A 21,319-nucleotide genomic window follows, 5' to 3' on the forward strand; every position below is an offset into this window, starting at 1 on the left:
ATCAATCTTAAGTGTGTCATTAACCTTCACACATACGGAAGCTATTTCTACTGACATTTTAAACACACACACTCTGACATACACGCGCACACACACACACACACAAGTGTGGCAACCTGCTCCTTCCATTCAACCGGAAGTAGAAGGAAACAATACAATAACTCATGCTGTCACACACACACATTTAGTAATTTAGCAGACGCTCTTATCCAGAGCGACACACACATATATGACACACACACACACACAGAGGAAACACACAATCCCAACTGAGATTGAACAGCCCAAAGGAAAAAAGTACCAGCTAATCCATGATCTGGTTTCATGTTTGGTTCCTCTGACTTCCTCTCCATAACCCCAGGAGAATCCGCATAAGATCATCTGTTTTCTGATGACCGCATACATTACATAACGTGATGTTTATACAATCCTTATCACCATAATACTGGTCGACAGGAGATCCTGGGTTGTGACTCTGTCCTGGTGAACATCCTGTGTTCAGTGGCAAATGTTCAACACAAGCAGCGATATCCCTCTTGAGATCCAGCAAAACCTAAGCAACCAATCACTGACCTCGGAATCCCACACACACGGTTTGGTTCTGATTAACCAATCACAACAGCTTCATCAGACACCATCCGACCAGTCCAGATGGCCCTCGGGGTACCAATTGGGAACACAATTACCATGGTAACAGGCATAAAGGCCTCCTGGGGAGCATGTGATGGGTCACCTCAGTCTTCCTATAAATAAATACCATCCACACCTCTTAAACCTCATTAGCACCTCCAGTTCTTCTAGTACCCCTCAGAACAAGGCTCTCACCTCCCGCTCTCTCTGCCTTCTGATTGGGTTAGGGACAGGTGTGATGGAGGTAGCTTACAGTTTATAATAGCTTGTGTGTGTGTGCTTGCTGAGAGAAATGCGGGTGTGGGTGCACGACTGTGATTGAAGCTTTTTAGAGAAATTCAGAAGGTGGTTTTGTATTGGAAGTGTACATGTGAGTGTGTGTACGTGTGTGTGTATGTGTGTTACACCCCACCTCTCCTTGCTGAGGGCCATGCGTGGGGGGTCCAGGTTGGGGTTCTCCATGGACTCCATCTGGGGGCAGCGCAGGAAGTAGTAGAGGGTGTGGAGGGCGTCAGGTGACCACGACACGGTCTGCTGGGGGCGGGGGTGGCGGGCGGGGCTCAGCCCCAGGCGCACGGAGCTGAGACGCTGCATGTGGTGCATGGCACGAGACACCAGGTCACCTGGACATGAGGGGGGAGAGAGGGAGAGAGAGAGAGAGAGAGAGAGAGAGAGAGAGAGAGAGAGAGAGAGAGGGGGGGGGGGGAGAGGGGGGGAGAGGGAGAGAGAGAGAGAGAGAGAGAGAGAGAGAGAGAGAGAGAGAGAGGAGAGAGAGAGAGAGAGAGAGAGAGGAGAGAGAGAGAGAGAGAGAGAGAGAGAGAGAGGTGGGAGGAAGGGATAGATAGAAAGAGAGAAAACAGGGAGGTTATAGTTACATTATGGCTCAATGTACTGTCAGCGAAGCAGTTGACAGAACACACACCCACACACACCCACACTCGACACACTGAATCCACAGTGAGTTGGAGGCAGATATGGAGTAAAGGAGATCAAGAAAAGGCTTACTTCCTGCTACAATACTCAGTATGGACCCTTAGGGAGGCCAGTACAGACACGGTTCCACTTCAAGCCATTACTCTCCACTGTTCATTAACCCATTACACCCCCACCCCAAACAATTAGCACTGCCATTAACAGTAAGCACAGCCAGACCACCACAGTGTAAACAACCATTCATCTCTAATCACTCAAACACTTCATGGGCTGACACACTAACTGACTAACTGGATGTTTTAAAGGTGGTGTTAAGATTCCAGTTGTGAAGGCCAGACAACAGAGACAGACCAGGATGTAGCAATATGACTAACTATGGACAGAGTTTACAAACAGTTGAGAGTATGCCCTGTGGAGATAATACAAGTTAACATAGTTAGTAGTGCTATGGATGTTTGTCCTATGATGTAGCTATAAAGCTTGGGTAAGGCACTTCACCCTACTTGCCTCGGGGGAATGTCCCTGTACTTACTGTTAGCCGCTCTGGATAAGAGCGTCTGCTAAATGACTAAATGTAAATGTAAAGCACCCACAGACACACACACACACATTGTACACACATGCATAAGAGAATCCCCCACACACACACACACACATACACACACTAAAAAGATAAAAGTAGGGGCAGTCCAGCCAGCAGTGCAGCAGGGGAAGTAGATAACATCCTGGTGCGTGACCGAGGGGGGGCCAGGGACGAATGATAGTGGGGCGGGGGTGGGAGGGGCTGTGGTGTTAGTGGAGGGTAGGGGGCAGGGTTGACGGTAGAGGGGGATGGGGGTGGTGGGTGGGGTCCAGCAAGGGTTAGTGGGTAGTGGAGGGTAGGGGTGGGTTGGACGGGGGTGGGGTGGAGAACATGGTTGGGTGGGGGGGGGCATGTTCTGGATCAGGTAGCTTTCATTCAGCATAATTATCCCTGGGTTAATTTCTAACCAGATTACTGTGAGTGGGAGTTTGCCCTGGGGCCAGGGCTGGGGGGTAACATAAGGGAACTGGGGGGGTTAGCTCCCTCAAACACAGACCCCACCACCAGCAGAAGGGCTTCTTTGTGTTCCCACCACCAGCAACCCTCCAGGGGGCCTGGGAGGAATTCCAGCCCAGGACAGAAAGCCTCTCCCTGGCTTCTTAGTCCCGATCTCTCCCCTGAGGGCCAGCTCAGCCCCAGAGATCTGAGGAGGATATGAAGGACTACATTCTTGGATGTTAAGTCATTTCGGATCCCTGCTTCTAGGTTTAGGAATCAATATAATACTCTGGCCCCTCCTTCTCCCTTCAGGGTTTGTACAGGTCCCTCTAGGACGGAGAGGGCCGCAGTGAGGACGTGTAATGCTCTCTGTGAATAAGCCCTGAGCAAAGCTGAGGAGCTGTGGTTTAAGTTAAGTATTCAATGAAGAGTTGCTCATGTGTCCAACTACATGAGATTGTGTTTTACTAATAATGGTGCTACCCAGAAAAGTAGACATGGCACTGCTGGGGACCAACTCAAATGAAGATCCTGGTCTTGGACTGAGACCTGGCCAATGTTGTTATTATTGTTTACAGGATGGGATAGAAATACTAAAGGTTATGAGCAGTGCAAAAATCTTCAAAAACTGTAGGTGTGTCTGGTCAGGTCGAGCACAGGGCTCCAGGAGGACTAGGTAGCGCCACACAGATGCCCCAGTGTCTGCCCTGTCTCCTGGGCACGGCTCAGAATGCCCGCCCCTGTGTGTGTGGAGGCCTGAAGGATGCCAGCCCTGCCTAACCAAACCCGCCGCACAGACCAGGCACAAAGACAGCCCTCAGAGAGACAGGAAATGGGTAAGATCAAATGTGTATTAGTGTGTGTATGCATGTTCATTTGTGTGTATGTGTTCATTTTCTTAAATGGCCGAGTAACGGTTGGTAGTTGAGTACGAACGTAGCCTTGTGCAATCTGGACAAACGGCAGAGTGTTCACTCATTTGGAAAAGGAAACCTATCCCTCCTCCCTCCCTCCCTCCCTCCCTCCACCCTCCCTTCCTCCCTCCCTCCTCCCTCCCTCCCTCCCTCCCTCCCTCCCTCCCTCCCTCCCTCCTCCCTCCCTCCCTCCCTCCCTCCCTCTTCCCTCCTTCCTCCCTCCCTCCACTGTATTCCTCCTGTCTCTCTTCCCCTCCTCACCTCTCTACCCTTCCATCATCCCCTCCCTCTTTCCCCCGAGCTTTGACTCGTCTCCCCACCCACTAGACCTTAACCCCTCACCACTCAATCTCCGTCTCTCCATCTCTGCCTCTGTCTGCGGAGGCCTCCAGTGTAAACAAACCACAGGTATAGGCTACAGTAGAGTACAGTATGACAGTACAAATGTGTATGTGTCCTTCACACACTGTATAACTTTCCAAATTCCACATGACAAGCAATTTTAGAAATTACAAAACGTCAACGCCTGGAAAAATCATCTCAAAGTCTGACAGACGGTCAACAGTACTCAACGGTTTTAAGTTTCCCAACACTGGTTCCATACAGATGAGGTTGTTTTCCTGCTGATGGCGGGTCTATTATGAGGGAGGAGGTTTAAATCTCCAGCTTCACCCAGACTGATCTCAAACAAAACCCACCTGATTCAAAATCCAACTGAACCTAAAATGAACCCTAAATATGGGACTATTGTACAGCCCGTTTCCATGGCAGGCAGCAAGGGCTTTGAGCCTTCAACACCTCCCAGAGCAAAGCCAGAGTCTCCTTCCTCTCCCAGACTCCTTCCTTTCTCTGCAGAGGCTGGAGGCCCAGAGGACCAGACCGGAGCACACCCAGGACCAGGCATCTCCCTCTCTGATAACAGGGAAGTTTGGACCCCAGACAGATAGATATGCGCTTCAGAACAGCACCAGACTGGGGTAGAGACAGGGGGGACTGCTGCTAGGAGATCGAGTCTGACTGACTGCTGATAATGAGGGTGCATCTGTGGAATCTATTTGGCTCCTGCTATAGAAGGACAGGCAAGCAGGCAGACATAGACAGGAAGGTATGCAGACAGACAGGCAAGCAGACAGACGGGCAGGCAGGCAGACAGACAGACAGACAGGCAAGCAGACAGGCAGGCAAGGCAAGGCAGGTAAACAGACATGTGGTGAACAGCCAGCCAGCAACCCAGCTAGACATAGACAGACAGCCAGTCAGACATAGTCACAGTGATAAAGAGGCAGACAGATACAGTGACAAAGTGAAAAACAGACTTAAGAATGATACATTAAAGATAGATCAAAAAGTAGGATGTGGCAATAGTTGATTCAACAAATACACACACACACACACTTTACACACTGTATTATCATTTGTTGCATTATATATGACCAGAGAGCCTATCAGCTATTCCAGAGAGAATATCCCTATATGGTGGTCTGTTTCCTCAGCTAAGTAGAAGATACTGTGTGTATTTACAGGAGTCTGCATTATCACTGTTTCCCACACACTGGCTGGCTGAAACAACAGCCTTTCTGGCAGAAGAATGTCTATCTCTGGTTATTGTCCTTCAGGGTGAACTAACATACGGGGAGAAAGGAGGGCCAAGCAAATAATACTAACATCGAGGCTCATTCAAATGCATGTGTGTTTACTCGTTTATTGTTTTATTTATTTAAAAGGGATACTGGTAAGGTGTCTGAAGGATTCAGTAAGTGTATTTATTGCATTTGAGAGGGCTACATTTGAAGACTGACTTTTTGTTTTCGCAGGGGAAGGACGATTGTTAAGTTTCCCATAAAGTTTAAGAGATATTAAATCCTTAAATCTGCAAAAGACACCTTGGCCTACACACACACATATACACAAACGCACACAGACACACACAGACACTCACTGAGCTCGGAAATGCTGCCAACGCAGGTAGCCAGGAGGGACTGTTCCAGGGTACGTAGCTCCAGCTGGGCATAGGCATCCTCCCTGCTCTCCACCCCGGCCTGGCTCTCTGTGTATGGGCTGAAGTGGGCCGGGAGAGACAGTACACCTTCAGAGAGGAGAGAGAGAGACAGAGAGAGACAGGGAGAGGGGTACGGAGATGGGGGAGAGAGAAGGATTTAGCGAGAGTGAGATGAGGGAGAGAAAGAGAAGGTGCGAGAGAGAGAAAGAGAGAGAGAGAGAGCGAGAGAGAGAGAGAGAGAGAGAGAGAGAGAGAGAGAGAGAGAGAGAGAGAGAGAGAGAAGGAGGAAGAGGGAAGTGATTAATTATGTACACAAACATCTATCAATCACATAATTAGTCTTCATTTATGCTGCTTTAAAAACATGGAGCTAGGATACATCTGTTTCTGTTCGGTCAGATAAGCAAACACACACTCTCTATATCAAGTGTAAACATGAGGCCTGCCTCAACACATCTAGCAACAAACAGGCGGGACCAGGTCCCACACACATACACATACCCCCACACACACGCGCGCACACACACATGCATGCAAGCACACTTTACACAAGTACAAACTGAACATAAAACAGCACCAACCTATTTAAAGATGATGAATGCCTGTATCACTGATGTAACAAACAAGGCAGTTATATCATGCTTGATATTTCCTTGTCTAAAAAATTACTCAGCAATCACTACAAACTTCGCAATCACTTCAATCTGTGACCAATCGCAAACATGAGGCAGGTTTTTATTTTCTTACAAAACAGCAGAACACTTTGACAGCAACATGTCAGGTTATTTATGGATGAGAAGAAACTGCACTGATTACATAAAGACTTTCCTAGTATCGGTCCTGCTGCTCTTCTCCCTAGCTCCTTTAGAACTAGCTATTCCAGAACTAGCTACTCCAGAACTAGATTCTCCAGACCAGACCCAGCCACTCCAGAGCTAGCTACTCCATAACATATCCTGCACCAGAAGCTCAACACCTTGCCAACCATTAGGAGCTGAGGGAAGTGTGGGATGGGGAACAAAGGGAAAGAGGAATGCAAAAGGAAAGATGATTAGTGCAGGTTTATGATTTATACCCCAAATAAAAGAGGATAACGTATCTCCTCATCCTGCTCTCTCTCTCCTCCCCCCTCTCTCTTTCTCCCTTTCTTTCTCCCTTTCTTTCTCCCTTTCTTTCTCCCTTTCTCTCTCTCTCTCTCTCTCTCTCTCTCTCTGTCTCTCTCTCTCTATTTAAAGGATGAAAAGGATTTCCACAGGCTCCCTTTACCAAAATTACATTTCCATGTGTTTCCGGCAAGCGGAATGCTGACCCTGGAATCTTGGAAGGTTTGGCCAGTAAAAAAAACCCAACAACCTGCTGATTGATAAATAAATTAATAACTAAGCATCTCCCTAATAGATCTAGCACTTTGCTCTTTTTCCTTTCTGCAATCCATTACAGAAGATCCAGGTTCCTGAGACCCATAAAACCTGACTCCTTGTAGGAGTAAAGGAGAATATCCCAACCTCCCTGTAAAAACATTTAAGTTTAAGAACAAAATACTGCAATCTCGGCTAGCCAGTTCCTGTGTCGTAAATACCAAGGGGCAGGCTAAACGTTAGCTTACCGTAAACAGGCCCTTTACAGGTTTCAGAAGTCAACATGAGTTACACTTATTATGTAATGTTTATGCCCCACAGTAGCGTCTTTATTCACTACTGCACTGCATACAGCCACCAATAACCAGAATTGTCAAACACACACACACACACGTACACACACTCATAAACGCACACAAAAACCCACATGGTAATCTTTCAACAAAAGATACGTTTGTGGGAAGGTAGTTCAAAACCTAACTGTACTATGTGTATGTGAAAAAGAAATTGCTGAATGAAAAGCACGTTCAATTAGTGCCATCCTTCCTAATGGGAATTCAGTCCTAGAATGTGTCTGTGGCCACAGCCATTATGTGCATGTTTGTGCGTGCGTGTGTATGGTGCAGTATCTGAAATATGTGCTGACTCTCTTCATTTCACACAATGGAAACGGCTGCTTCTAGAAGAGTGTGGTGTTGCACAAAGGACAGACACACCACACATTACTGTTTCTCCGCAATACTGTAGCAACTGTACACACACACACACACACACACACACAGACACACCCTTCAACCTGTCAATCTGGCCTGTTTAATTAGGCCGAGATAACCAGGGCTAATCTGCCGTGGACAGCGAGTCATCTGTTAAAATGACCATTAACATCAGCATGACTGAGCCCTGCACTGCTCTAATTCCTTTAATAGACCCTCTCTGTCCTCACAATTTCTCTGTTTTTCTCTTATTATCTCTTCACTTCCACTTCTCTCTTTCGGTCTCCCTCTCTTTAATTCTCTCTTCACTTTCCACCCTCTCACTCTTCTTTCTCTCTCCTTGCTCACCACTTCTCTCTCGTCTCTTTCTAACTCTCTCATTCTCTCGCTCCCTCAAATTTCTCTCTCCTTGCTATACACTTCTTTCTCTCATTCCCTTTCCACTTTTCGTTTTCTATTATTGAGCTTCTCCTCCCGTCTCAGAGATAGAGTCCAAAGCTGATTAAAGGAAATGCAGGCTGCACAACATCTATCTGAAGTTTGATGAGCTTTCACTTCAAAAGCAGCATTACTCTGTGAGTTCTGCCACAGTATTTTGGTCAGGAAAAGGGGACTCTACACACAGGATGTAATGTGGAGGGGTACGTTTCAGAGTTGAATCATTGGAATGTGCGAAGGTACAGTATATGTGTGCAGTTCGGTCCATGTTCCGGGGTGTGATTGACATGTTGGAGAACAGAGAACTCATCAGACAAGGATGTTGACGAGGATGTGTGTGAAGCGTGGGAAAATCTGAGCATTAACATAGGATGCATGCGTGTGTGTGTGTGTGTGTGTGTGAGTAGGAATGCATGTATTTGTAAAGGGGACTATTCCTATCCCTGTCAGTCGATGAGTCATCAGACAGTGTCTCATTGACGTCATGCAGGTCTCTTGAGAGACACAGGATTAGCATTTAATATATGAACACTCCAAAACAGAACTTCACTAACACTCAGGGGCCAATTAAGACAGTGTCAACCACATTTCAAGACAGTAATTACTCTTCTAAGCCTCAGAAAGTTAATTATGTGAATAACACCTAGAGAGAAGTTTCAGACCCACAGGTGTAAATCCCACCACAGCCAGTAGAAGCGATGTGATAGGACTGGCAGGTAGGGACATTTCTAGTAGCTTCACATCCCTCTTGAGACATTGCTTGGATACCAATAATATCAGATATTTTCTTATGTGTTCTATTCTTAACACTTGAATACAGGCAAGGTCAAATAAGTATGTTTATGTTTCTGGTTTAAGATCTTCCAAAAGAAGAAAAAAAAAATCAGATGTGAAGATTATTTCTAGCCCGCTTAAAATATCCCAAAACAATCTCAATGTCGACATGTCCTACTTCAAACAATCTTATTTTAGATTGCTTCTAGCATGCTCTCTCGCTCTCTGTCTGTCTTTCTTTCTTGCTCACTCTTGGAGGAGATATGGAGAGAAAACACATGAAACTTTTGGTCTGTATTCTGCACTGCAAGAAGCTCCTTTCTCTCTCTCTTTCCCCCTCTCACTCTATCACTCTCCTTCTCTCACTTTCTCTCATACACACCACAATCCCAGCCCTTCCCACATCCCACCCGGGGTCACCCTCACCACTGAACCCCAGCCTGCGTCATGCTGGCATGGGTTAACTCCCCAGCCAGCCAGGCCCTGTCCCCACCAACACCACTAATATCACCATCCTCCACTGGATACGGATCAGTTCACACTAGGACTGGGAGAGGGTGGGGGAAAACCAGGAAGGAGGGGGTTGAGTCTGGGGTGGGAGTCCAGGAGAAGGGTGAGGCTGAGGGAGAGCGGTGGGGATGGATGGGTGAGGTTCCAGAGGGCTCGTGCTGTCATTGCGGTTCCATCCTTGTGGTTGCCGGCCCCAACGTCATGTGGAGATCCCAGCTCCAGAGACACAGCTGCAAGTTACCACACAGCCCTGAGGCTGCTCGGCACTCCTCCCAACCACACCAGCCCTCACTACCGGCCCCCTACGGCAACATGGCTCTCAACCACACTCCAGACACACACTCTCTAAAAAGAGTTCCCGGATATATTTGCAGAGCTAGATACAGCTGTATGTCCTCCACCTCTTTTAAAAGGTTGACATGACTTTTCACTTCCCGTTCAGCTCGATGTGTGTAGGTGTTTGGTTGGAAGGCCTTTTTTCCCATTGTCTCAGCCACACCAAAGCACATTCCTGGGCCCTTATAGCCTTCTTGTGTGAGAGCGACTGTTTGGTCTACAGAGGAGCGAACCTTGAGTGTGTGAGAGACATGGTTGTTCCTGTGTTTCTCACAACAAACCACACACATTGAAGTGGACACCTGTCTCATCTCCACTAACAGCCTCTTCTTTCATCACTGTGCAGAGAGATCAGAGAGCCAGGGAATTGAGGCTTCAAAGCTACTTCCTCCTTCCAGAAAAGCGCTCTCATTCTGGGATGGGAGGCTAAGCTCGTCTCTGTGCGGAGGCTGGAGAGAGGAAGACAATGACCCCGTGTTTAGCGAGAACATAATTGGGTGTGTATCAGCCCCTTCCTCCTCCTCAACTTCTCCTTCTCCCTCTCATCCTTCTCTCCCTACCCCCCCCCCCCCTCTTTCTTCCACAAACACCCTCTCCACCTTGGGACTATGGAAACACGGTCCAGATGCGATGCTTCCCTCACAGCCCAGGCTTCTAGTTACCCACCCTTCAAAGCACTCAGACACCTGTTTCTCTCCCTCTCACCCTCTACTTGTCACACACAAACACCACACACAGTCCGCCTGTTTTCTGCTGGTCAGTTTGTACAGGCACTTAGAGGGCCAGATAGGACCAGGGTAATAGGCCTTCAGGGGAGGCCTCAGGTTGAAAATATCTCCACGTTAGCTCCTTAAGGGATTAGCCTCCTCCCATCCTTATCTAAACACAGCTCTGGAGAAACAGAGGCATTTACATAGACGTTGGTGGACTGAGTGCTTTTTAGCATCTTGGCTAAAAAATAACCATGAATTTGCTATGTAAGTGGTGTCTTTTGTAAGGGCTATTTATCTCAGTTTGATGCATATCTAGACAGATGGAAATTCATACAGTACTGGAGGGGTCAGTAAGTTATTTAGGATTCAGGGGGTCATACATCCATCAGTTATAGCTTGGTATGTTAGCTTCCTCCATGCTGTGGGTTTAGATTCCATGTCGGAGTGCAAAGGAGTCACACACACACACGCACATACCAATCTGTTAGGACCTGATAAATCACCCAATTCCCCCTGGTCACCGTCCCCCAACACCTCTGTTGACCCTAAGGTCAGGGGTCAGAGGTAACTGTCAGATGACCTAAACTAGGAAGCCTCCTATCAACTGTGGACACACACAGCACACACACACCTTATTAAGTAGTCTGGGATTGAGAATGGGAGGAAGGTGAGGGATCTGATCAATCCACATCCTGCTTTAAACATGCATAAAACATGTTTGTGTGTGTGTGTGTGTGTGTGTGTGTGTGTGCATAAGCCCCTCAGACCCTGGGCCGAGGGTCTCGTGGGAGTGAACAGGCCTGGGCTTGGTTTCCTATACCCATGAGAAAACACAGCATAAACTGCTCAAACACCCATCATCCCTAATCCTAAACAGGACTTCAGCTCAAATGCAACTACAATCAACGGTCCTCTCTCTATCTCTTCTCTTCTTCTCTGTCCTCTCTCTCTCTCTGTCTCTCTTCTTCTCTGTCTCTCTCTCTCTCTCTCTCTCTGTCTCTCTTCTTCTCCTCTCTCTCTCTCTCTCTCTCCTCTCTCTCTCTCTCCTCTATCCTCTAATCACTCTTCTCTCTCTCTCTTCTCTCTCTCTCTCTCTCTCTCTTCTTCTCTGCTCTCTCTTCTCCTCTGTCCTCTCTTCTTCTCGTCTCTTTCATTCTCTCTCTCACTCGCTCTCCTCAATCACGTTTTATGTTTTACATTCCGGGCCCCACTGTGGAGCCTGTGGCTTTCCAGTCCTTATTCGACATTCCTGGTTCTGAAGCAGGACGCCGCCCCCCGTTTACCCAGCGCTCCCCTTCCAGGATGGGGCCGTCCGGCAGGCTGGGGAGAACCGGGTTCTATACAGGCTCCACTGGACCCGGCGACGGCATGGTGCGGCCTGTTTTCTGCTTTTACACTAATGACATACGATCCTGTGCACACACACGCAGTCACTTACATCACACTCTCGTATCCACGCACACATAAACAACTGACCTCAAACCCACCCAATCCGCCCTCTCGTAATGAAATCAACTTTTATTATTTGAATGACGTCGTCATGCTACAGCACAGAACAGAGGTGAAGTGTTGGAACAAACAAAAACGTGCGGGCCACTTTAAACAGTGACAAATTATGACTCTGTGAAAATCTTGATTCAATTAGTCAGTGGTACCTCTCAGCCCACTGCTGACCATCATCGAGGAGGAGCGTATTGGCTGGAACAGTTCAAGGGGTGTCTGTTTTATTTGCCTGTTTGAAAAGAGGCAGTGAGGCTCTCGTGAGAAACAAGCTGTCCTCTATTCAGGACCCCAGGAGCTGACACTGGGACAGGCTGGACAAAGCACAAAGCACAACGTAGGTTGTTTGATTCATGTACGCCTCTTTGTGTGTGTGAGTGTGTGTGAGCGGTGTGTATGTGTGTGGGGGGGGAGGGGTGGGGGTGTGTGTGTACATGTGTATGTGTGTGCTAATTGGTGGCACTCAATCTGTGATGGGCCGGAACATGGCCAGGGAACAGAAAGGCACTCAGGGCCTCAGGGCCGACTAACAACACCCTCATTGAACCAATGTAACCCTCCCCCCCCCCCCTCTGCCCAGCCCCCCTCCCCCTCTCAGCAACACACCCCTAACCCCACCCCTCTCTGTCATCCATGCACTACCCTGCATATCTATTCTGCCCCTCCATCACCCTGCTTTTCTGTTCTCTCGCATCAACACTTTCCCTCTTTCCTGAATGCAGCTCGGAACCACAACTCATCTACCTTCTATAACCCCTCCCCCATTCCTCTCATCCCCCTCTCTCAACCCCTCCAACCTCCCAAGTCTGACTGGTGAAGTGTTGTGAAGGGCAGGGGGGGGGCTGGTTCCTGGAGGGGCACAGACACCTCTCATGGAATAGGACAGAAATAACCACAGGAACTGACGGCTCTGTCTCTCGATGATCGCACTGTGTGAGTGTATCGGAGTGTGCATGTGTGTTTGTGTGTCACTTTTCCATTACCGCTCAATCCAAGATGTATAAATTCCTGTTACTAACTCTCTTTCTACAGACACACACACGCACACACATATCATGTAGTACCTATGATAATGCATATGCAGCTGTCCTTTCCACTTCTACCAAGGGAACAAACACCAATTACCAGTACCACTCAAAGAGGCCTACACAGGCAGGCAGACAGGCAGACAGACAGACAGAGAGACAGGCAGACAGGCAGACAGGCAGAAAGACAGGCAGACACACAGAGAGACAGGCAGGCAGGCAGGCAGGCAGATATGCAGGCAGATAGGCAGGCAGGCAGGCAGGCAGGCAGGCAGGCAGGCAGGCAGGTGGTAGACAGACAGGTATGCAGAAAGACAGGCAGGCATATAGACAGATAGACAGAAACATACAAACAGACAATAAGAAAGACAGTCAAACAGAGAGAGACAGACAGACAGGCAAGCGGGCAGGCAGGTAGACAGGACCACAACAAGCCCCAAGATCACAGCAGCAAGTCTCCAGTCCTCCAGGTCTGGGAACACCTTCTTCTTCTCTGGTTCTCACAGTCTAACCAGCCTTGTGGATGGGGAGGCTGGGGCGGCGTTTCAAAGACCGCATCTAATTCCCCCTACAAATCTAAAGCAGCTTTCTGCCTCTTAACATTCCCTGGCCCTTCTGGGCGAAACGTTTAAACACTGACACAGAGCAAAGCAAGTCAATGAAGGAAAAAACAAGAGAGGAATTATGATTAGGACTTCTCTGAGGTTCAATCTCTCTCTCTCTCTCTCTCTCTCTCTCTCTCTCTCTCTCTCCTCTCTCTCTCTCTCTCTCTCTCTCTCTCTCTCTCTCTCTCTCTCTCTCTCTCTCTCTCTCTCTCTCTCTCTCTCTCTCTCTCTCTCTCTCTCTCTCTCTCTCTCTCTCTCTCTCTCTCTCTCTCTCATCTCTCTCTCTCTCTCTCTCTCTCTCTCTCTCTCTCTCTCTCTCTCTCTCTCTCTCTCTCTTCTCTCTCTCTCTCTCTCTCTCTCTCTCTCTCTCTCTCTCTCTCTCTCTCTCTCTCTCTCTCTCTCTCTCTCTCTCTCTCTCTCTCTCTGCATCGACCCAGATCTCCGGACTCCATTTTACAGTGGAAAGCAGGTCCAGATCAGAGGGGAGAAAGAAACCACTTTCCTGGCACTGGAACCCCGGACTGACGTCCGCTCAGTGTGTGTGTGTGTGTGCATGTGTGTACGTGTGTGCGTTTGAGTCTAAATGCCTACCTCAGTCTAAGTCACAATAGCCTTTTAAAAAGAGATTTGTAGGACAGAATGAGAGAGAGATAATGACAGAGGAGTGAGTAAGCACTGGTCAGCTCAACACTGTTTAACAACAGAGAAACAAGCTTTCAAACACATCCAGGGTTTCTCTGGTTTTGCTGGACTGTGTACTGTTCTTTACTAACCATGTCTGGTTCCCACACACACATGCACACTAATATACTGAATGACCACACACACACACATCAAAACAGACAATATTATATGCAGGGTCTTATACAAATCATTTTGTGGTGGTCATAAATGACTATGTCATGACTAATGAGAATATTTCTTTGAGAGCTTTTGAACTATTTCACACATATATTTATTTGATATTCCCACACACACAGAAGCATAAAATCAGACAATGATGTATGCCTCATGGTGGAATTGCATTGTCCTCACTAACAAAGAATTTGTCCATGTGTCAAGCCTTCTATAGGGGGTGTGTAGAGGGTGTGTAGGGGGTGTGTTACGGTGTTTGTTACAACCAATAGGGTGTGTCGGGCTGTCTAACTCTATAGACAGCAGCAATAAACTACCACTAACCAGGCTCATCCTCTCATTCAGCTGTAAGACACCATCTGACAGCCCTGGGTTTACAACACACCCATGACCCTCCACCACACCCTCACACACACCCTCACACGCTCTCCAGGGCCCCTCCCACACACTCAGTAACACAGTGGGGTGGATCTACCACTAAAGAACCTAACTAAACAGGAACGTCCCTTTGCTCAGTTCTGTGACCCCAGTGACCCCCCCCCACACACACACACGCGCGCACACACACACACACGCGCACACACACACGCACACACATGCACACACTCTAAAAGACAGACTTCAGAGCAACGTATCACTGCATGGGACAGCATCATGAGACACCATAAAGGCTACATTGTGACTGGCACTCATTTACAAAACAACACACACACACCCTGTCTGTGGAATGTCTGGTTGGGGGTCAGCCAACCATCTGTGTCGTCTTTATTTAGTCATTTTGATCAAATGTAGATGATATTACAGTATTACCAATCTCACCTGTGGCTTCCTTCTTCTATCTGTGTATAGTTTATGTGTCTGTGCCATAATTGTGTGTGGGTGTGTGATTTGGTCTGTGTGTGTGTATCTACAACCATTTACCAAGCCAATGCAGAGTCCATTTCTCTCTAATAGTTTCTGTCTAAGAGACATTGATCAGATACTGAGTGCTGTGTACCCTGCACTCACACAATCTCTGTCTTTCTCACAGCCACAGCCACAGCCACACACACACACACACACAATGAATGAGCAGAACAGAACAGTGATGTGTGTGAGTTGCTTAAGTGAAATCATTAGTCCCTCTGTTAATGTGAAGCCTGATGTAGACTGATGCTTTTGTTTGAATTAGGGTTTGTACAGCATGAGGGTTAGTAGAGGGTTAGGGTTAGCACTGGATGGTTTAGGGTTAGCACTGGTTGTACTGGATGGGTCAGGTTTAACAGGACGTAGTCTCAGTCACAGTCCAACAGAGACAGAACCATATAGGTCCTCTATTCTTCACGCACACACACGCACACACACCCACGCACACACAGGCACACACAGGCACACACATACAAATAATACCATCACCTCAAAGTGTGTGTGTTTATACATTCCTAGTGGGCACCTGTTGAGACATTCCAGAGGTGTGCCGATAGAGTAAACACAAGAGGAGATGCATGTGTGTGTGTGTGTGTGTGTGTGTGTGTGTGTGTGGCTACAGTTCCATGGGTATCTGTGGACCACCCAGAGAAGCCCTCCGCCCTACACTGCACATGGAGGAAGAGAGGAAGAGGGGGAGGGAAAAGGGGGAGGAAGGGGAGAGATAGCGCTCAGGAGGACCTCTGCTGCTGCTGCTGAACTGTCCCTCCTCCCTCCCTCCCTCCCTCCATCTCTCCTCCCTCCCTCCCTCCCTCCCTCTATCTCTCCTCCCTCCCTCCCTCCCTCCCTCCCTCCATCTCTCCTCCCTCCCTCCCTCCCTCCCTCTATCTCTCCTCCCTCCCTCCCTTCCTCCCTCCCTTCCTCCCTCCCTCCCTCCCTCCATCTCTCCTTCCCTTCTCCCTCCCTCCATCTATTCGTCCTTCTCTAACTATAAATCCAGAGAACTTTAACAGTCGGAGCATTCAAGGCACCAGTCATGTTTGGGCCAAAGTCCATTTGCCTTTCAAATGCTTCCCAAGGAGCATTTGTGAGTGTGTGTGTGTGTTTTGGGTCACCCTACCTTCTTTACCACAGTGCTACACAAAGCCACAAAGTTCACAAAGTACATATTCACTACACACACACACACACACACACACACACATAGAAACACACCCATTCACTAAAGGTCCACAGGCTCTCACCAGAATCCCCACTAAATCAGAAAAGAATCAAACATGGCCCGGCAGAATAAAACTACTTAATCACACAGACATCATCTGTTAATCCTGAAGGTTTCCACACCCAGCTCCAGAGAGAGGGAGCCAACCCAGTGTCTGGCAGTGCATTCCCATGACTGCTAATCTACCTCCAGCCCAGTGCTAACCTGGAACTTGACTGAGTCAGAACTGTGCAACTTATGTTCCGACCGCCATGAAATCCTGACAAGGCAGAGACTCCTGAGAGAGGTGCTAGCCACATCCTGACGGCACACACACACACACACACACAACCACAACCACACATGCACACACAAACAAATTCAACCTCGCCCCTCTACCCCTGCCGTACCCACCCTAAGAGGCCGTTATGTGTGAGAGTGTGTGTGTTTGTGAGACAGAGCGAGAGAGCAACAGCAAGCCTTCTAGCCTGTTAACCTGCAGCCTCCTGCCACTCCCCTCCCTCCTCTCCACCTCTTTCTATCACCTCTATCACTCTTCTCACATCTTTATCTCCTCCCTCTCCTTTTTGATCTCCTCTTCCACCCCACCCCACCACCTCCCCATACACACACTCTACCTCTCTCCACCCCTTCCCCTAAACCAAAATAACCACCAACCCCTGTTCCTCCTTCTGGGAAACCCCACATTCCCGGAGGGCTAGACAGGAGCAGGGGCTGATGGGAGAGTTCTCTGGGCTTTGGGCCTAGTGGTCAGGGTTGGGGTTGGGTCCAAACACACCGCTCTGGGACTACTCCCATCATCAGGTTACTAGTGCCATCATCTACCAACAGACTGGTCGTAATATACAGAAGAGACTATGAGAGAGAAATAGAGAGAGACTGCAAGAGCAGTCTACTGCTCACATGCAAGAAGCACCCCCTCTCCTTCTCCCTCTCCTTGTATTACCCTTTCTCTCCCTCCCATTCCCCCTTCTCTGTCTCTCTCTCTCTCTCTCTCTCTCTCTCTGTCCCTCTTTCTCCTCTCTCTCTCCCTTTAATAATTGCTTCCCCAGGCCTGAGACAGCCCTCTCCTAAACTCCTTTCCTCCTCCTCTCTGCCTACATGTTCCCATGGGGGAGGGACAGCCAGGAGGGACCAGCTAATATCCACTGTGGGGGGGGCGGGTAGTGGGGTGGGGGGCTAAGATGTAGACTAATAGAAGGGTAAGCGAAGGACCCATCATCGAAGTTTCAGGCAACTGTGACACACAGAATAGTACTTGACCTCATTGTGCTGGCGAGCTAACTGTTGACCTCACCATGCTGTCTGTCTGTCTTCAGCTCCACAGCAGCCCAGCAGGCAGGCGGTTATTATGGTCTGTTGCACCAGCCAACAGGCAGGTTGATCTCTCTCTCTTTCTCCACTTCCTCTCCCATTCCCATTCCATTCTCTACACCCTCCCGCCCCTCCTCTCATTTCCGTTCCCTCCCCCCCCCCCCTCTCTCTCTCTCACTCTCTCTCTCTCTCTCTCAGCAGTAAGCCAGGTGGACATTCTCTCCCTAATCATCACACCTGGCTTCACTAGGCAAACTAGTGCCAACCCCAGTCCCAGCCCAGTGTAGGGGCTGAGGCTCTGCTACAGCAGTTAGTCTCCGTCAGCAGACCTCACCCTGTAAAAGACCTTATGGAGGAATGCTGGTCAGGCTGGGACGGAAGCAGACCCACACTGACCATGGTCTCCATCTGTTAATATACACACACACACACACATTGACCCGGCGCTCCAGGAGATGATGATGATGGCCTTTCAAGATTTGCGTGCTAAACAGAAGTAGCAGAAAGAGAGGGATTGAGTGTGGGGGAAGGAGAGAAGGGGGGTATAAAAAATGAGAATTGAACTTCGGATGCATCCTGCAGGGTGAGTGTTGGATGAGGGCTTCCTCAAAGTTTGTCTCTGACAGCAGGAGAGTGGACATGATAGCTGTCCATCTGGGTATGGGCAATCACACACACACACAACACACACAACACAAAACACTTACACACATTCTCTCTCTCACACACACACACGGACACACTCACACATAATCAAACAAACACCATAATGAAGTTAACATGCATTGACTCGTACACTGACTGCCATGCCAGGGAAAGCACCATGCTGGAGTGTGAACCAATCTCACACCATCTCTCTGTCTCTCCACTGTCTGCTTGTTAGCTGTCTGGCTCCCTTTATCTCCCTCACGCTGTCCTGATAATCTTGACGTGAGAGAGAGAAAGAGAGACAAATAGAGACAACGTAAAAGAGATAGTGTTTGTGTGTCTGTGTGTGTGTGTGAGAGAGAGAGAGAGAGAGAGAGAGAGAGAGAGAGAGAGAGAGAGAGAGAGAGAGAGAGAGAGAGAGAGAGAGAGAGAGAGAGAGAGAGAGAGAGAGAGAGAGAGAGAGAGAAGAGAGGAATTATCTTCATGTGTCTATGTTTGTATGTGTGTGAGGGGAGTCTGGGGTTGGAAGGGGGTCTGACTGAGTTTGACTGGAATCACTGCATTTTGTGGCCCTGGCTTAATAGTATCACTGTTAACTGTTAAGTCAGTAATGTAGCCAACACATAGCTCACACACAACACACATAGCTCATACACAACCACCCGACCCCCCACCTCTATTCCCATTCCTGTCCCTTCCCCCTCATCAAGCTACACACACCCACAAACTCCCGGCAACCCCCCCCCCCCCCCCCCCCGACACACACACACACCCAGGCTGCTGAATAAGTCCCTCTGTAGGCCACTCCAGCAGGAGGTGGGCTTTTCCTGGTTAAGAAGCCCACCCCAAACGGCCTCGGACAAAGCGGACTCTTGTTAGCCAGTCAGCTAACGACACTAAGCTACGTCCACCTCTCCACCTACACGGTTTCCTCCTCCATGACCTCTGTCTCCGTCGATGTGTGGCGGGGCGCGCGTTACATGTTTAACTGCGGTCCGCCCGCCTTTGAGCCCCTGTTTAACGCAGCTTTCACAGAAGCACTGTAAGCCCAGAGCTCTAACACTTACACACACTCGTGTGGGGAGTATGAGGTGTTAGCTAACATGAAACACGTGGAATATAATGAAAACACTTGTTGAATAGGGTAGAGATTGGTCCCACTTTAAACAGTGTACAGTAGAAATGCCTATGGACTCTGTTGATGTGGAACATGTGTGTAGCTCTAAATTCACTGGTCTTATATATACAATATTAGAACTCAAAGTATGACTATTTGTCATACATGAAGAGATTAATGTAATGAAAGGGTGGTGTTTGGAGAGACCACGTTGGCCAGAGCAGCCTTCGAGGCAAATCTTCTTGCTGAGCGAGCTAGCGTTAGCTCTGTTTAAGTGCTGTCTGACTGACTTCCTCTGCAGACTCTCCTTCTGCTCACAAGTCACTCACAATCCAAACAAACACACACACACTCACACACACACCCACACAGCTCAATTACGCAGACTCTGTAGTCACACTCCCACATTAACAATCTGTGTATTATATAGAAAGAAATATAAATGTAAAATATTTCTGTTCCTACAAACATGTATTATGTGCATTTTATCTAGAACAAAAATGACAAACCTTCAGATCATTCAGATTATCCTCGGTGATGCACCAGTTCACCCCGATTCAGTTCACACACACACACATGTCCAGCAAGAACAGACTGAGCAGTATTTCATCATCCCTCAAACAATGATAACTTTTCATCTCTCTTTGGATTCCATCACAGATCATCCCATTCTCTCCTCTTCTGTCCCTCCCTCCCTCCAATCATCTTGATGTCAGAATGGAAACTTGGCCTCCAGCGTTGGCATGGAGACGATTCTTGCCGAGCCACGCCAAAGCCTTTGACCCTATAGTCCTGGAGCACTGACACACAGATGGCCAAGCCAGGCCACACACTCGCAGAAAGACAGACACATACACACATACTCTCTTTCACACACAGACACATATTGTCTTTCACACACAAACTCATTCTCTCTCTCTCTCTCTCTCTCTCTCTCTCTCTCTCTCTCTCTCTCTCTCTCTCTCTCTCTCTCTCTCTCTCTCTCTCTCTCTCTCTCTCTCTCTCTCTCTCTCTCTCTCTCTCTCTCTCTCTCTCTCTCTCTCACACACACACACACACACACACAGCAGATGTGCCTAAAAAGGCAGGGTGCAGGAACACCAAAGACACAAACACATTCCAATACAAAGACTCCATGATACAGAGCCCCATACTGCCTGTCTGTCAGACGCACAGCTGTAGAACACATACATACTCACAGACAGACAAGACATGTCCAGTCCTTATCGACAAGCAACAAAGCTTGAGTCTGGAGTTGAGCTACACATGTCCGATCACACCATCCACACACACACACACGCACACACAGGCAGACATTTTTTCGAGGAAACAGACTGTAATCAGGCTCACTAAAGTCTTGAGCGGAAGTGAGACTGTTGGTGGCTATGGCAACTTTGCCATGGCAACTCCTTGTGATCTTGATCACTACTCCAGGACTCTTAGCAATGTTGGTCACAATGGATTTGGAAAAGCACATTCAGTCTAGAGGCAGTAACACATAGACACCGAATGTATACTCCAACACACACACACACATTCAGGGCCAGTGCATTGCAGAGATAGGATCGGCAGGAAGACAGGCTCATCCCGCCCTAGCACAGCCAGGGCATCCTGTCATGGTGTGTACACACACGTGTGACCCACATGGCTGGGGCTAAATCTGCTGCTCTACACAGACCCGCTCCTCTACACAGACCCGCTGCTTTACACAGACCCGCTCCTCGACACAGACCTGCTCCTCTACACAGACCTGCTGCTCTAAACAGACCTGCTGCTCTACACAGACGT

General features: G+C 48.5%; 1 protein-coding gene across 2 annotated transcripts in view; it reads right to left on the reverse strand.

Moving 5' to 3' along the window:
- Nucleotides 1-21,319, reverse strand: part of abtb2b (ankyrin repeat and BTB (POZ) domain containing 2b) — a 41,672-nt gene that overhangs the window by 12,354 nt on the left and 7,999 nt on the right. The window contains exons 3-4 of one of the 2 annotated variants that reach the window (XM_062461965.1): nt 5,438-5,584; nt 1,043-1,253 (exon numbers count right to left, since the gene is read on the reverse strand). In XM_062461965.1, the coding sequence (XP_062317949.1) occupies nt 1,043-1,253; nt 5,438-5,584 (358 nt within the window). The remainder of the gene's footprint in view (nt 1-1,042; nt 1,254-5,437; nt 5,585-21,319) is intronic. The other variant, XM_062461966.1, reaches the window with a different exon arrangement.

The sequence above is a fragment of the Osmerus eperlanus genome, chromosome 5, assembly GCF_963692335.1.
Source record: "Osmerus eperlanus chromosome 5, fOsmEpe2.1, whole genome shotgun sequence".
NCBI lineage: Eukaryota > Metazoa > Chordata > Actinopteri > Osmeriformes > Osmeridae > Osmerus > Osmerus eperlanus.